The 17,043-nt window shown below is 39.9% G+C and overlaps 1 protein-coding gene across 1 annotated transcript in view; it reads right to left on the reverse strand.

The window, feature by feature from the left end:
- pdlim7 (PDZ and LIM domain 7) overlaps window positions 1–17,043 on the reverse strand; it is a 42,906-nt gene that overhangs the window by 13,966 nt on the left and 11,897 nt on the right. The window contains 3 exon segments of the mRNA NM_001030468.1: window positions 1,832–2,034; window positions 2,957–2,984; window positions 3,389–3,540. Of these exon segments, the coding sequence (NP_001025639.1) occupies window positions 1,832–2,034; window positions 2,957–2,984; window positions 3,389–3,540 (383 nt within the window).

The following is a 17,043-nucleotide window of genomic DNA, read 5'->3' on the forward strand; positions in this document are numbered from 1 at the left end:
TATAGGCTTAGAAAATAATAAACAGAACAGAAAAGCTTATGTGTGATCGATCCAAGATAACTGCATGTTGGTTTAAGAACCACTGGTCCTCTTTCACACACTAAAGACCAAACTGGATATGAGTTCATGGTAAGCTCATCAGGATTCGTCTGCTAATGTAAACATGATATGGAAGATATAGTTTACATGACTGGGCAGTTCAGGTTGCAGATTTTGGTTACCCTAAATACCTCAGAAAGTAAGTCATCATTTTGAAGAGATTTAATTCAAGTGGAATATTAGAACTACCTTGGATACAATAGATAAAATGGAGATTTTTTTATATGTCAACTAAGTGGGGCTTTGTTTGCTCCGGGTAAAAGTAATAAGGTCAGGGCCACAAAGGAGACTAAGTTGCCCAACATTACTGTCTGGTGACAAGACAGACCACCACAAGTGAGTATATAAACGTGCTGCTTTGGTTTAGTACCATCACAAAAATCCTGTTGGAAAAGAGTACCACTAACAAGTTTAATTTACAAACCGATTACTGTCACAAGAAGTGTTGGAGTGGGCCTCCTACAGACCACCAGAGAACCCAAGCAATATAATGCCAATAGTGTTAAAGGTAATAGATCTCATATAGGTCTATGGTGGAAATAGGAAATGGCTGAAAGGTTGTCCTTGGCTGGGGCCCACAGGGAGATCAATTGGTACTCTGGCATGCCAATCCAACCCTGACCACATGTTTACCCTTGCACCCACTTGATACATGACTGCTCTGTAGAACCCATTTGCATTCATAATAACGACGACGGATGCACTCTTGATCATGCAGCCTAATTCACAAAAGCCAGAAACATATTTGTATTTTTCAAAACTCCAGTGGCTGACACATAAAAATATCCTTACTAGTACAGAACACAGAACATGCAATCATTCAACTAAATAAATGATCAGACAGATGAGCAGAACTTAGCAAGTATGGCTTAACATGGCTACACTAAGAAACACGGGTATAGACAATGTTACTTTTTATATATGATTAGCATAGTTCTTCCTGTCAAATAATCTTTTTATTATCTGCGGGTCAGGCAGTTTCGGGTTGAAATCTGACCAGCGCGGATTACGGTTGGGTGCAAGGCACACTATTGTACACTCCTCCTCTGCTCCCAAAGGTTACCTTTCTTGAAACCAGAGGCACATGCAAAAAAACATATGGAGTGGGAAGATGCGATATGGGTTGGTCCTACAGTACCAAAATGTTGCAGGCTAGGGTAGGGTGCATGTTAAGTTTTTCCTGAACCGCATATACTATTTTAAAAATATGTTTGTAAAGTGCTGCTGAGCTATACCAATAAAAGATGATGATAATGAATTTTAATGGATGATGAAGTACTGACCACAGCCTAAATATATACCCAAGTTAATTTCTATAGATGGGGTAGTTTGACAGTTGGTTGTCTGTCTGAACTTGGCTTAGGGAGGCACGGTCTCAGGCAAGGTAAGCAATGTATGTGGGTATGTGGATTACCATCATTCATTTACATGTTTTATTGAATGTGACATCTGGGTATATTTTGTGTTTATTCATAGTAAACACAAATCATACAACTAAGTTGTTAAGTGCTCACAATTATATGATAAGTTACTGGTTATTTACAGCAGTACACAAAATCGAAATCAGCTGTAGAATATAAAAATACAGGTGATAGATAAAAAAAAAAATCATGATTTTTTTAAAGATATTCAGGACATGGTGATCCACGCTGAGCTTATTTTCTTATTTAACATGTCTAAAAAGGTACAGTGCTAAATCTGCAGCCTGATCATTAGCAAAACAATCACATACCCGTTCTGCAGCTGGCCTTGTGCTGTTTGGCTGGTAGTATAAGAAGTTGGAGGAGGATTGTAAGCCACTGGCTTGGTGAGCTGACCAGGCCGGGAGTTGTCTGGGGGTGGTGTCCCTGTACCAAACGGTCGGGCAATTTTGTTGAGAGCAGTAGAGGGTGCAAAGTTATACTTCCGGCCTTGGGATTCAGGAGTGTGCACACCCTTTGGAAGAAGAGCACACAGGGACAAACCAGGCATCATGCAGCGATACAGAGCATCCCATGCCCAGCCCTCCCACCTCACACACACGGAACACTGTCTTCTCCCACTGGCAAGGTATACACTAAAAAACTCATGCGTGTCCAAAAAAAGGTAGTGCACACTGGAATATATGAAGTTAAAAGGACAGCAAGGGACAAGAATAGCATATGAAGCAAGGTTATAGAAAGGGGAATACTGCAATGCACAAGGTCAAGAATTGGTTTTTTTTCCGGCACAACACAAAATAACGTGGATGAGATCACAGGAATTGATGATCACACGGAGGTTAGATCACATGACCACAAGCCATGGAGATTTCATTCCATCATGCTAGCAAGGGTGAGAGACAAGAAACCTCAGAAATATTCAGATGAATATTAATAGCATGAGTTATTCTGAGCTTCTGTTTTTGGAGCCGTAGTATCTTTCAGGAACTGGGTTAGCACTCAATGACAGCAGCAGTGTTACTATGCTAGTAATAATTCTTCTTCATGCAGTGCCATGTTCCCCTGAGACCACCAGAGACATGCCAGGGGCCTAGAATAAACCAGCCTCTGTTTATCCTGCAGGGGGCAAGTAGCTCCAGAAATAAAGAACAGGAAGGCTGCAAAGAACCCTGAAGATTGGTTACAAGGTAGCCACAGCCATTAACCTAACCGATGCTAGCTAAAAACACCTCTTTTGGCAGCAGAACAAGAAAAAGATGAGCTAGGAAGTGTGTGCTCCAATACGTTAGAAAATATGAAGAAAAGTAAGCCAACAGCCTGAGATCCCTCTTACTAAAGTATTGCCATTCTACACATCTTTTGATATATTGCTATTAACGAGCACTCATACACAACCATTCATTCAGTTTGGTGTGAAAAAAGGCACAGATACTTACCTTGGCCTGGTTCACACCTACAGCAAATCTGTAAGAAAAAAATAAAAAGGTGATGACATCTTACTCCTTAAGGTGGCAATACACATGAAGATCCGATGGTTTGACAGATTCATCTTGTTTGGCAAGGTCGCAATAGGAGCAGATATTTAACCAATATGCCCACCTTGAGGGGAGCAATATCAGATTGATCTCATTGTGCGGATCGAGGGCTAAATGATTGAATCACATTGACAGGATACAAGTCGTGAGCTCGAGGACTACAACAACATGCAGATGGGCTCCTCATCCCAGTGGGATTTTTAAAACCTGTCAGATCGACATCTGGCTGATTTTCAGGTGTGTAACGGTCGGCCAATAAGCTTCCAAATCAGACTGCCGTCAGCTTTTATGGGCCCCTGTACTATAATGCAAAGGAATTGGTGCAAAACATACCTGCTCAGGACAAGGCCCAGTTTGTTGCTGCTGGCTCTGATCTTGTTCTGGGCTTCAATATGGGTCATTGATGTTGTGCTGTCACCCTCAATTTGAAGCAACCAATCCCCCACATTAACTCCAGCCAGCTCTGCCTTTCCTCCTGGCGTGAGCTGCAACAAAGCAAAAGAGATGGTGTAACTTTCTGCTAACAGATACTCACACACAAAAAAACTCTTACTTATGCCAAAGTAGTAATTTAAGTGACTATAACACAATAACACTTTACTCAAGCACAGTTACATGTACATAATATAGTGGTCTTTTAGGCTATCCCACAGTAGCACATATGTTATGGAAAAGTGAGTACTCACGTTAACTCTAGAACAGTTAAATATAGCTTATGCCAATCAAGTACTCAACCTACTGCACCATTATTATCTTATGGTAAAGTGGTCAGATCAGCTATGGTGTAGTAACATACATCCTGACCTAGGGCAATGCCTCAAAGCACACAGAAGAACTTGAGGCCCCCATACACGGGCCGATTTTTTACTGTCAAACGACCGATTCCCAAACGATCCGATACTATCGTTAAGTTATCGTATAGTTGATAGTGTGTGAACGATCGTCGGCCCACTAATCGACCCGACATTATCGTCCCCAAAATCGATCGGCCAGGTTTAAAAATTTTAGTCGTTTAACGATAAAATCTGCCAGTTGGTGTGAGTGTCAGACATTTGTCTTCGAACGATTGTTCTCAGCGCATGTCATGATTGCCAGCAGCGGAGTTCAACGAACATAAATAAATAAATACCGCTTCCGCCACGACTTTGGATCTTACGTAGATGTACGATCGTACGTATTTTAGGATAATGATATGATGAAATCTTTGCAAATTATCATTGCCCGTGGATGGCATATCGTATGGAAACCCGATCGCCATACGATCGTTTGCCGATATAATCGTTCGTCGCACAACGAGTGAAATCGCCTCGTGTATGGGGACCTTTAGTCCAGCTCCTGTTAGATCAGCAGTTAGTAGTGGATATTTGCCATAAAATGTATAAAAGGGAACTGCCACACTTTGTCGCAACTAGGGCTGCCCATAGACATAAGAGGGTCTGTACCACTGTGCCTATTAGTCATAAACAGATGGTGTTCTAGTGATGTCTGTGAAGAGAAGAATGCCTCTAAAAAGGAAAGCAGTATGGCTGCTACTGCTCATAAGTGTAAAACAGGGATGGAATGTTCTGTGCTCAGAATATCCATGTTGTTCATTTAACCATCTAGCTACCAGGTCTGTATTATCTCATTTCTCTGAACATTTATGTTCAGTAATGGGGCATTTCTAATAATGCATTCCAACAATTTTTCATTTCAAATATCACTTTATTTACACCACATATCAAAAATAGGCTCTGTCCTATAATCCTGAGAGAAAAAAAGTGTATATTTTTTTATGTGAAAAAGCACCCATTTTGAAAAGGAATAAAACAGAAAACTGATTTTCTTATTAATTAGAGAACCAAGAAAAAAAACAAACATTCCCATCAATATCACAGACAGGCATCAGAATTAATCTACAAAACATGGAGTAAGAATTCAGTGCTTTGGCAGGGGTTGTATTTATTTTATATTGAGTCCCTTGTTTTAAATGATTAAAGAACAGCACTGCACTCTGAACTTACTACTGGATTTTTAGTCCACCCCAAGGTTCACAGCACAGCTTTTGCTGACTGCTGCCATGGGTAAAAGTGCTTTCTAGATGGGCCCTAAGGTTCTCATGGCAACGGTAAAATTAATAATCCCTAATGTATTCGCTAAAATTTAAGCCTGTTGACAACCGGCCAATCCTATCCACCACATTACAAATTAGTATGTCAACTTGGAAAGTTGCCTGCATAGTTTTTAGGAATGTTGTAAGTGGGGAATTTATGTGTCTGATTATCATACAGGCTCAGACCTGTGCAACAGGATCAACAAAAGACAATTTTATATAAACCAACTACAAAGATATTTGCTCTAATTAATTAACTCAAATCCACCAGTGCGGTTTACTTATAGCAATCAGATATTTGCTTTCTTTATGGGAATTCTGAGCATAATAAATTGCTGCTTGGCTGCTTTTGGTAATGGCACTAGCTCCATTTAGCACATATGTTAATACAGGTATACAAAATGCAACCAGAGTGCACTTTAAGCTTTAGTTCTGTGTTGTAATAACTGCTGCCCTAGTTTATTTGGAGATAACCATTCAAAGAAGCCAGAAGTTAAATGATACTTCAAACAGGTCAAATATATATTGCCTCACAGAAGTGAACATTGTGGCACAGACACTTCAAAATACAGGTATGGGAAAGTTTTGCTTGTTTGGCAACCTGGACAAAAAGTAAATCTTAGCATGTATGGCCAGCTTAAGGTTATTTATATGTCCTTATTTGAATAAATAAATGTAGTTAACATGACATTATATTGGGCATCTTTGTTTGATAAAAAAAAGCCTTTATTGTGCTGAAAATAACATAGGTACTGCTGTACGTGATGGAAGCTTGATAAGTTGTTACTGTCTGGTAAAGTCAAGCATACCTAGGAAACAAAATGGCAGCTTGTACTCAATAAACACAACATGGAGCTAAATAGAGCACCCTTTGGTAAATAACCTTTATGAATACATTTTACTTGACACTGAGAAAGTACATGAATGGGTGTATATTGATATTTCTGTCCAAACAAGCAACCCTTCATAAACGAATAGGGCCAATTACGTTCCTTTGGAACTCTATTTCTGTGCCCCTACACTTCCAGCAGAGACCCCCTTGGCCTCTGCAGTGTCCGTTTGCGTGAGGATGGGAGGGGTTGCATTGTGCATAAGGTTGGGAGGGGATTGTATTTATAACTAGGAATTACTCCAGCTCAGCACTTTAGTAGATCAGCCACATGACAGCACATGGGTGCCCAACCCACCTGTCTCCCTTTTTCACAGGAGAGAGACGTAAAATAAACAACTCACTCCCTACCTCCTTGTTAGTTACATAGCATGCACTGACTTTCAGGAGTAGAACCCTATTCCTTTGACATCAGTTTAATTTCACTCAGGTTTCAACATGCTTTGCATTTCTCACGAACCATATGATTTCCCCTTTCATTTTGCATATATATGTTTAACTGCCTCCCAACAGATGTCCCTATGTGTCACCTATTCACCTGTTTCTGTTAAAACAACATTCATGTACTAAGAAGCTGAATTGAGCAAGCCTATAAAAATGTGACTGCCTGCCTCTTTACTATCCCCACCACAGTAGCAGTATATACAGTATAAGAGCTAATTCCCCCAAAATAGTCACCCTAAAAAGTCAGAGGGCTCAGCTTTGCAGCCCCAACTCTTTTTACTCTGTCAGGTGTCATTTGTAAGTCATCCAGATTCAAGGAAACAGCCATTGATTCCAATTAGTATTAACAACAGAACCTCACAACAGTTATAATTGTATCCTCCATTGCTGATGAACAGGCCCGGATTTGTGGCGAGGCCACAAATTTAGGGGCGCAATGAAATTGTGAAATTTTGCTCCCATACGGAGCAATGGGGGAGGTTTGTTGGCGCATGCGCACGCGTGGGGGGAGGCCTTGGGGTGCCCGGATTTTAAATCCGGTGCTGCTGATGAAGTTGACTGTTGATGCAATAACAGGACTTTAAAAGGAGCATTAACTGTAAAATTCTATTCATAGCTAATTGATGGGCCCGTAATTTCTACAAAATTTCCACTAAGCTTTTTGATTCGGATAGTGAGCTAGGAGGGGATAAAACATACAGAACAGAACACAAGGCCCTTTTAAGAAGATTAGCAATTTGCTTCTTAGGGTAAAGACACACAGGGCGATTAGTCACCGCGACTTTTAATTAACACAGTCACCGCGACTTCCTGCCCATAGAAATGAATTGCATTGCTGCGTCTAATCACACACACAATTTCAGCTCATGGATTAGTCGGCGCGACTTTCCGAAAAGTTTTGCCGACTAATCGTCCCGTGTCTCTTCGCCCTTAGGGTGAACACGCACAGAGTTACTAGTAGCAGCTACTTGTCACGGCTACTAAAATAGACAATACTGATCATTTACGGTTGATTGTCTCTATGTGTGTTTTAGCAGAGGCAATTCTCAGTATTATCTATGGCAGGGTATATTTTGGAGTTTAGTAGCCGTGAAAAAGTAGCTGTTACTAGTTGCTCCATGTGTCTTTACCCTTACTGTTACAAGCAGATTCTCTCATTTTGCATATAGCTAACGTAAAAACTAAGCCATAAGCCTATAACACATGGGGCATGTAGTGGGAATTAAAATTGCTTTCAGATGATATTAATAGGAAGCACAGTGGGTCACCCCTGTCTCTCCAGCTAATCCATTTGCAATACTGGCCTAAAAGAAGCAAAAAAGCTCAGCATAGCTTTCAGTGGCTACTTACGGGCAGATTTATTAAAATGTAAGTTTAGAGCTTTTACCCAATTACCCAATTACCCAATTGCTAAATCCACTTCTTAAAATCCCATAGGAATAAATAAAACTAGAATAGTGAATTTTTATGTATTATGCTTGAAACTCACATTTTGATAAATCTGCCCTAAGGCTGATGCCAGACGTGGCGCAGGGCAAGCGGAAAAATGCTTGGCGAAAATACAGCCCTACGCCTGCTACTTGTGCCTGCACCAGAATGAATGAGATATGCTCACGTGCAGGCACATGTAGCCAATATATACGCATGAAAATGCGAGACTTTACATTCTCTCGCATTTTCATGCGTATATCGGCTACATGTGCCTGCACCCAAGCGTATCTCATTTATTTGGGTGCAGGCACAAGTAGCAGGCGTAGGGCTGTATTTTCGCCAAGCGTTTTTCCGCTTGCCAAAAATATCGGCACTACAATCTTTTTTTTTTCTCATTTTACAATCCATATTTGATTATCCATTCAATTTCCTTTGCTATTTTCTGTTAATGAAAAAATAAAGAAAAATATTGGTTCTTTTAGGGACATTGTAAATTCCTATTAGTCAAGATACTCCGATTCAAATCAGTGAGAAAAAGGTTTATCATGTAAAAACTCATGGACCAGATTTAATTTAATCCAGAAAAACGTATCTCATGGTTTCATCATGTAAATACTCTGTTGAAGTCTAGGAAAAAAATGTTTTTTCTCCTCAAATTGAATCTCGGCTATGAGTTTTCACGTGATAAACCACAAGCTAACTTTTTTCTCACTGAATTGAATTATTGCAGTTTACGGGTCAGTTACCTTCTTGCAACAGAGCTTCCTCTTCATACATTTTGAACAAAAAAAAGTACAATATATATACAAAAAAATATTCAAAACAATATACAAAATTTATAATATCGTTCTACCATTATTTCATGGCTTAAATATGTCAAAAAGAATAACAAGATAGGTTCAGTGAATGCATCTACCCAGAGAAGCATGGGTTCAATCCTAGTTCAGGGGAGTCTGAGTTTAATGTTTCTGTTACTCCAGGAAGCCTAGGTTCTTTCCCTGTGTGTGCCAAGGGTTTGACGTCAGTGCCTGCCGAGGGAAAGCCCATTTTCAGTACATTATGTATATAAAAAGATGCCAGGGTTTACACAGAGTGGACTGAGAATGATCCCAGTGTCTTTTCAGCAAAGTCATCAATTTATTCCTGTTTTGCCCAGGGAAGTTTGGGTCCAGAATCTCTGTCTACTCAAGGAGACCTGGAATTAATACTTTTTTGTGACCCAGTCAATCTACTTCCTTGTACTCCAAAATCTGACTGTAAGGCCTGTGGGACAGCGACTTAAAGGAACAGTAACACTAAAATATTTAAATACCTTATAAGTCACAAAACATCTCTAACATTAGGTCTAGCCTTTCCCCCCTTGCCTTTTTTAAACGCTTCATGTAGAATTTTAATGACAACTGCTCCATAGCAGCACGGTGAAAAGGCGACGAGTGCTTGAATTCCTGTGTGCACTGACCCGGAAGTTGTCTTCGTGTCGGAGGACCTTTGGCACTTAAGCTTTTTATCAGTTTAAATTTATGTTTCTATTTCTTCAGACAGTTTGGGGGGTAATGTTGCAATCATAAATTTAAACTACATGAAGCATTTAAAAAAGGCAAGGGTGGGAAAGGCTAGACCTAATATTAGAGATGTTTTGTGACTTATAAGGTATTTACATATTTATGTGTTACTGTTCCTTTAATGTGCTTACATACATAACACTATCCTAAAAGTTGTATATTAGTAAAGAGTATCTTTAGTCCTGCCACAAATGTCCTTATTTCAAGTTAAGCAGGCATCCTACAAGCAGGCAACAAAGTGGCGAACACATCCAATCATCAACAAGATCTCCATAAAATATAGTTACATAGGGTTGAAAAAAGACCATCAAGTTCAACCCTTCCAAGTAAACCCAGCACGCACAACCTATACTTACCAATCTATACTCACATACATAAACTATATATACAACCACTAATACTAACTGTAGATATTAGTATCACAAGAGCCTTGGATATTCTGCTTGTTCAAAAACTTATCCAGGCCCCTCTTAAAATAATTAACAGAATCTGCCATTACCACATCACTAGGAAGGGCATTCCCCAACCTCACTGCCCTCACGTGAAAAACCACCTACGCTGCTTCAAATGGAAGTTCCGTTCCTCTAATCTAAAGGGGTGGCCTCTGGTGCGCTGATCGTTTTTATGGGAAAAAAAGAACACCCCCTATCTGCCTATAATCCCCTCTAATGTACTTGTACAGAGTAATCATGTCCCCTCGCAAGCGCCACTTTTCCAGAGAAAACAACCCTAACCTCAACAGTCTAGCCTCATAGCTTAAATCTTCCATCCCCTTTACCATGTATATACATATTCTCTAAACTCAATATGAACAGCTAATATAGCTTTGCCAACCCAATTGTGTGATAACATTAGTGCAAAGTAAGCTTTTTACTCCTGGCATATGCATCCTGGGTTTTCTCTGCTAGATTGGTGCCTCAATAAACAAGAGCTTGGCCTGCAACAAAGGTTGTGCACTTACCTTAATTAGCAAGGAGCACAAATAGAGGTTATTTTCTACCAATATCATGCTCACTACAGAAGGGTATAAAGTGAGCTGCAGGAGTGAATTACTGACATTGCCTCCTGCCATGGCCAGTGCCCTGAGCACTATGTTCCAAGCACTGCTGAAGTACATTTTGTCCCATTAGGTAACAGGTCCAATACTGAATGCAGCAGCTGGAGTTCTAAAACTGATTTAAAAATTAACTCTACAAAACAATTTGAGGTGATTTTGAAATGAATAAATCTAGTTCCAGTGAAAAATATTGTTTCCTGTATGTTAAGAATCAGAAGGATTTCCTCTGTTTCTAATTAACTTTGTGGCATTTTTGTGGGTTTTTTTCACCCTCCTCTACAGAGGTGGAACCAGTGGCATAACTACTCTGCATGGGGCAGCCCTGCAAAAAAATCTTCAGAGGGGCCCGGCGCAGAGTTGCAAACTCACCCGCCTGGCCCCCACACCCTCGTCTATAGATCACCACTCCCTGCTAGCTCTCCTACCTGGGAGGATTTACATGAAAAATTGAAGAAGCAGACACCGCTGTCCAGGCCCCCCTGTCGCCTTGGTCCTGCAGGTCTGCTACCTAGATTGTTGATGCAGTGGTGTAGCTGTAGAGGAAGCAGACCCCACGTTCGTAGAGTGCCCTAGGGACATGACCATGGAGTTTCTCTATAGCTACTCTACTGCTGGAAAATGTGTGCGCCTACTGCAGTCTATTTGCAGGGGGCAGAAGCTTGGGCGAGTAGGTGGCTGTGTGCACCAGACTCCTCTGGAAATGGTCTTGCAGGAGGGATGCCTGGCATCCTGTCGTTACACAGCTGTGTTGATGCTTTAAGAATATGTATTTATAATAATAAAAATAACTATAAAGAGTATGAATTTTGTCATTTTATTTAGATATAAGAATATCCTATGGAGTACAGTTACCATCCATCCAGTCTCCTCTTTAATAAATACTGTAAGTCCTGTGAGTGCTGACCCTCTCTCAAGCACCTATATATATATATATATATTGGATCAGGATATAGTCCCCTGTCTAGAGCTCTCTCTATAGCCCTAAAAAAAAAAAGTGTCCTTCCCTCTGACCAATTAAAATTGCCAATACTAGTATATGCTATGTCGTTTAAAGATATTTATTACTTGCATAAACCCTGGAATCCTATGCTACATTTATTTGCAGTTTATTTTAAATAATATTGTTGCTGGGTCATGAGCCAACCAGAATTTAATTTTTAGTGTGCAGTAACAAAAATGAATTAATATATATGTGTGAGATCAGTTCCAATAATCTTAATTTCATGAATAAATATCAGTGCCAGTTCAATCAATAGGATATTAACTTCTGCCTCCACTCTGGTTTTTGCATCAAAAGAGACTATGACAATAAATAAAGAGTGTCACTTTCTCCTCTTCCTCACAAAGAGAACAGAATCATCAGGCACTTACGTATTGAAAGATGAAGCCACACACTTATTTGTCAAATATTTTAGCAATGGGTTGTGGCTCCCGATTGATAGGACCTGGACAAGTGTCCACAGAGGGTGTTTATAGGCCCTATGGCCATCTGTAAAGCACTGTATTTAATAAAGGCATGCAACATTTGGAGGACAAATGCAGTGTGACTTTAAAGCAAGCCTTGAGTGGGTGGCAGGGAAAGGAACAAACTGTACATGACGCAGCTCCCAGAGGAGCAGTTATTAATAGGAATAGTACTGCTCTTTCACTGCGGGTGCTGCTTGAACTGTGAAATCTATTTCTCTGATTTTCTCAACTATTTAACTTTATCCATTAACGGTCTCTGTTCCAGCTAGTGATTATTCACAGGCTTTTGGGTCTGTCCCCAGGTATTCTATTAAGTAGAATCCGGTGGGTTTTAAAGAGGCAGAAATGAAAGCTAAAAACAGGAGATGGACATATTCAGCTATTATGTAATCACATAATCTGTTTCCCATTTTCTCTCCCCAATTTTTTTTTTCACAAAGGTGTGACCTATATACAGTGGAAGGTGAGAAGGCCAAGTAAAAAATGTTTTTTCCTGGAAAAAGTAACACATTATCCAACATTGCTACCCTAAACTGTGGGATTGCTGCTTGCAAATGGCCTCTGCAAAAAGAGCTGTATACTTTAAAAAGAATTAAAGATTTCCTACTTTTAACTACCTATAAAGCATAGATTTGTGGAATATCTCTGTACGGGCTATGAGAAATCACAGGTAGTTTTTCCTGCTATGGACACTGATGGACCACACCCCACTATCATTACTTCACATCCCAGGGCTGCTAAGCAAATAACATTGCAGTCATTTGTAATGCTTTGTGCTCATTAATACCCAATAGAACATTTTACTCATTTATAAAGCTTTGTTTTATTTAGACAATTTGCGACATTAATGCACAGTGTAATTTTCAATGTTCCCACTAAAAGGGATATGAGAAAAATAATAGCAGCTTTATTTCAATAAATAACATTGTGAAATATGCTGTGCATTAATGATTGCTGATTGTCTAAACAATGAGTACAATCTAATATTGAGTATAAAGTATAAATGAGTAAAAAGCATTACAAATGAGTACAATGTTATAATATGTTACTTTAAATCATCTGATGACTGCAACATATGTCTTCTGTATATCTGTTGTGGCTATTGCCTGTTGCAGGTTTTGTATTTGCATGGATGTACTGCATGTTTTTATTTATACTTTAAGAAAGGCTTTGGACATAGCTGAAACATCTGTTTCCCCAAAATAAACCACTAAATTATCTGCTAAGACCTGTGAGTGCGGATTTCTTCCTTCCGATTGTGTGTTTTTTTTATTAGGGGCCCTAATAATTATGTTGTATGGGGTCCTGTAATTTCTGATGGCAGCCCTGAATATTTATATATACATACATATACACACACCTCATCCCCCCACCTCCTTTGTGTACCTAGCTTCTTCAGTATATACCCCATGTGCCATTAAAAAGGATCTTCACTGACACACTGGTAGGTAGTTGAATCCCATGACGAAAGAGGAGACAATACCCGATGAGAAATTATTTCACCAACAATGAGCAATCTCTGGATCTACTTAGGAAAGGACTTGATGGTTGAGCTACCTACCCACACTTACTACTTTCCTAAGGGTTATCCTGAAAAAACACACACACTGTTAGAGAGGCTTAAATGTGTAGCTTGCAGGTGCTAAATAAATAAATGAGGAAGTTTGTACCTTCTTTAATTAAAAACTGGGTTTTTTGGTCAGCCCATTAAAACTGCACCCTTCTTCGCTTGGAATAGAGGTCAATATATTTTGAACTGGCTCTGGATACAACCTGACCAAATCCACCAACATTCCACTGTTAGATTGCAGACAATAACATAACTCAGCTCTTGAGAATTTGTTTGCTTTCTTAAACATTTATTGCCGTCACTGGTTTACCTCTGCCGATAGCTTTGATAGGACAACAAGCAGGAACTTTATAATTTAGTATTACTGTTCATTTCAAAAGCTTTTCCAGCACTTTTCACCTTTTATGCATGTATGTGTCAGTGACCTCCCCCCAACCAAATGCTCTGCTGCACACATATAATCAACTTGAGAGCCAATGACTACTGTCCAACTTCTGTGACGCAGCAAATGCTAAAACAAGAGCTTCCCACTTCACAGACCAGTGCTAGGAAGTCTTGAGCGGAGGTGGCAGGACCTAGCATTAATAAAAAGGTTTCCTGGCAACAGTCACCTATTCATAGCTACAGTGGCCTTGTCTGCCGAGCACTAGAATGGCATGTCTCAAAATAGTGCTGCTTAAAAACAGCAACCTGTGGTGCTCTGGGCAAACAAACCTGTTTAAGAGATCTAACTGTGGGATGCAAGCTATTACCAATGCAGAGAGAGAGAGCTGTGATTATGCACAAAGCGCACTACGTGATATCCACTTCACTGGAACAATGTTTCATTACTCAGGCTTCTATCATAATAGAGCAGTCTTTTCCTGGACAATACAGTGATTAACACTTCAATCAGTGCAGGTGCCTCAGTCCTTTTGTCTAGGGTTCTAAAGAAATTAATCGACCATTGTCAAGACAAAAAACACATATTCTGGAATAGATAGGTTAGGTAACATCTTTATGATAGTGCTCTGCTCTTTTATACCCATATTAAAGCTGACCGTACATTATAAGATCTGCTTGTTTGGCAAGATCACCAAATGAGTGGATTTTTCCCAGTTATCCCCACAAAAGGTGATATTGGCGTGATCGCAAACTCCCGGCAATGCGTTCCCAACGGCAAGAATGTAAATCATGGGTGGGATGGCATATGCGTTGCTGCGATTTCCAGAAGTCGCCCGAAGTTGCTTTGAGAGGAAACTGCAGGCAACTTCTGGAAATCGCAGCGACGCATATGCCATCCCACCGGCGATTTACATTCTTGCCGTTGGGAAAGCATTTCGGGGAGATTAGACGCCCATGGTAGTTCAGATCACAGGTGACTAATCTCCCCATGTGCCATGGCCCTAAAGGGCAAACGCCAAAAATGCAAATGTGCATTGTATCAGTTTTCAGCTGCTTTGTATGTAAATCTGTATGTTTAGTGCAGTGATAATCAACCAGTGGCTTGTAAGCAACATGTTGCTCCCCAACCCCTTGGATGTTGCTCTCAGTTCCCCCAAACCAGGTAGTTATTTTTGAATTCCTGACTTGGTGGCAAATTTTGGTTGAATAAAAACAAGATTTACTACCAAATAAAGCCCCCTGTAAGCTGATAGTGTGCATAGCGGCTGCCTAATAGCCAATCTTAGCCCTTATTTGGCACCTCCATGAACTTTTATGATGCTTGTGTTGCTCTCCAAGTCATTTTACATTTGACTGTGGCTCATAAGTAAGAACGGTTGTGGATGCGTGGTTTATTGACATATTTTTTTTACATTTTAAAAACTAGATTTTGCCACAGTTCACCAAAGTCAAATTCCACTGCTCTCCTTTACTTTATTTATCAATGGGTGAAAGCGAGAGCTTGCCCTTTGATAAATACTATTTTTTAAATCTGACAGAAATAACCAAACCAAACCTATCAACCTTGCAAGGATGCTTTTTTCTTTCTGTGCCAATAGGTAGGCTTGTGCAGAAATTCCACTGTGGAAAGTTCTGGTTACACAGTTTGATAATTATGCCCCTTAGTGTATATACCCCATTTATTGTACAGCAATTCTGAATTGCAACTTCATAAATACATAATAATAATCTATTTAAATGTTTATTAAGGAATTTGCACCAAAACATGTTCCACTATACTAGGGGGCACATTTATCAAAGAACGAATGAGTCGGAATTAAAATTAAAAAAAATTGTATTTTTTGTAATTTATAGAACTGTGCATATTTTCTGCGATTTTTTCGTTAGTTTGTGCAACAAAATCATATTTATCACAACAAGTACAAAAGTTTCGGATTCATTCAAGCTTTGGTATCGTGACTTTCCTTGGGCCAGGTTGGAGTGCCATTGAGTCCTATGGGAGGCTTCCAAAATCATGCACTGAAGGTTCAGAAAGGTTTTCCCCCCGTTTCTGATCCTTCGGATACGAAAATTTTGTACCTTTCGGAATGCCATTGCAATATTATCCTGACTATTACAATTTTTTCGTAAGCATTTTCGTGACATTTTCGATCATCAGAAATTATCGTATTTAATCCGAATTTTACCCATTTCGGGATTCGAACTCGTACTTTGATGAATGTGCGTCTAGGTGTTATTTCAGGGCATCCTTTTTGTATTGCAACTACAAATGCAACTGATTTGGCCACCAAGCATGTCAACAGTTAGCATGTGGAAAGTCCTAAATTGCCCAATACAATCATGCAGTGATACCATTAATTAAAAAGGGTGGTTTTAGAGAGTGCTGCTACATTTGCTTTCTGTGTAGTAGCTCTATTTGATGGAATGACATATCATTTTAACCCTTTTCAAGTATGTCTGGAAACATATGGCCCTGCTGCTATTGCTGTCAATGGAGATTTGTCAGATAAATGCAAAAGAATCCCCCACCAAGTATCCTGCTAGTACAGTGTGAGAGTTTTATGGAAGGTCGCCTGCTAGTACAGTGTGAGAGTTTCCGGAAATCGCCGAAAAAGACTCGCGAGTCTTTTTTGGCGATTTGCGCGAAATCGCGGCCCCGCGCCTGCCATCCCGCCGGCGACTTACATGTTCGCCGGTGGGATGGCAGGGGTAGGCAACTCGGGGAGATTAGTCGCCCGCGAACAGGGAGTTAATCGCGGGCGACTAATCTCCCCCGTGTGCCAGAGCCCTAATAAATCTGTGTTGATGGTAAAAAAAAATCCTATTGAGCTTTTGAATGTTTACATTGTTTTGTAGCAGCCTTAAGGCTTGTTGCTCCATATCATCGTATGACCCTGTGTCTGGAAAACCCAAGGTCTCAAGAATTTTGGATAAATTATTCTTAAGCTGTCTTATAATTATTAGCAGAAGAACTCTTATTCCATTTATCCTCCACAAACAATTAGAAATCAGAAAAAGCTGTAAAGCTGGAAGGACCTTAATATCCTCCCTGTATTCTAAAAACTAAAAACTGAAAGAGCCCCTGTGGACTT

Source organism: Xenopus tropicalis, chromosome 3, assembly GCF_000004195.4.
Source record: "Xenopus tropicalis strain Nigerian chromosome 3, UCB_Xtro_10.0, whole genome shotgun sequence".
Classification (NCBI taxonomy): Eukaryota; Metazoa; Chordata; class Amphibia; order Anura; family Pipidae; genus Xenopus; species Xenopus tropicalis.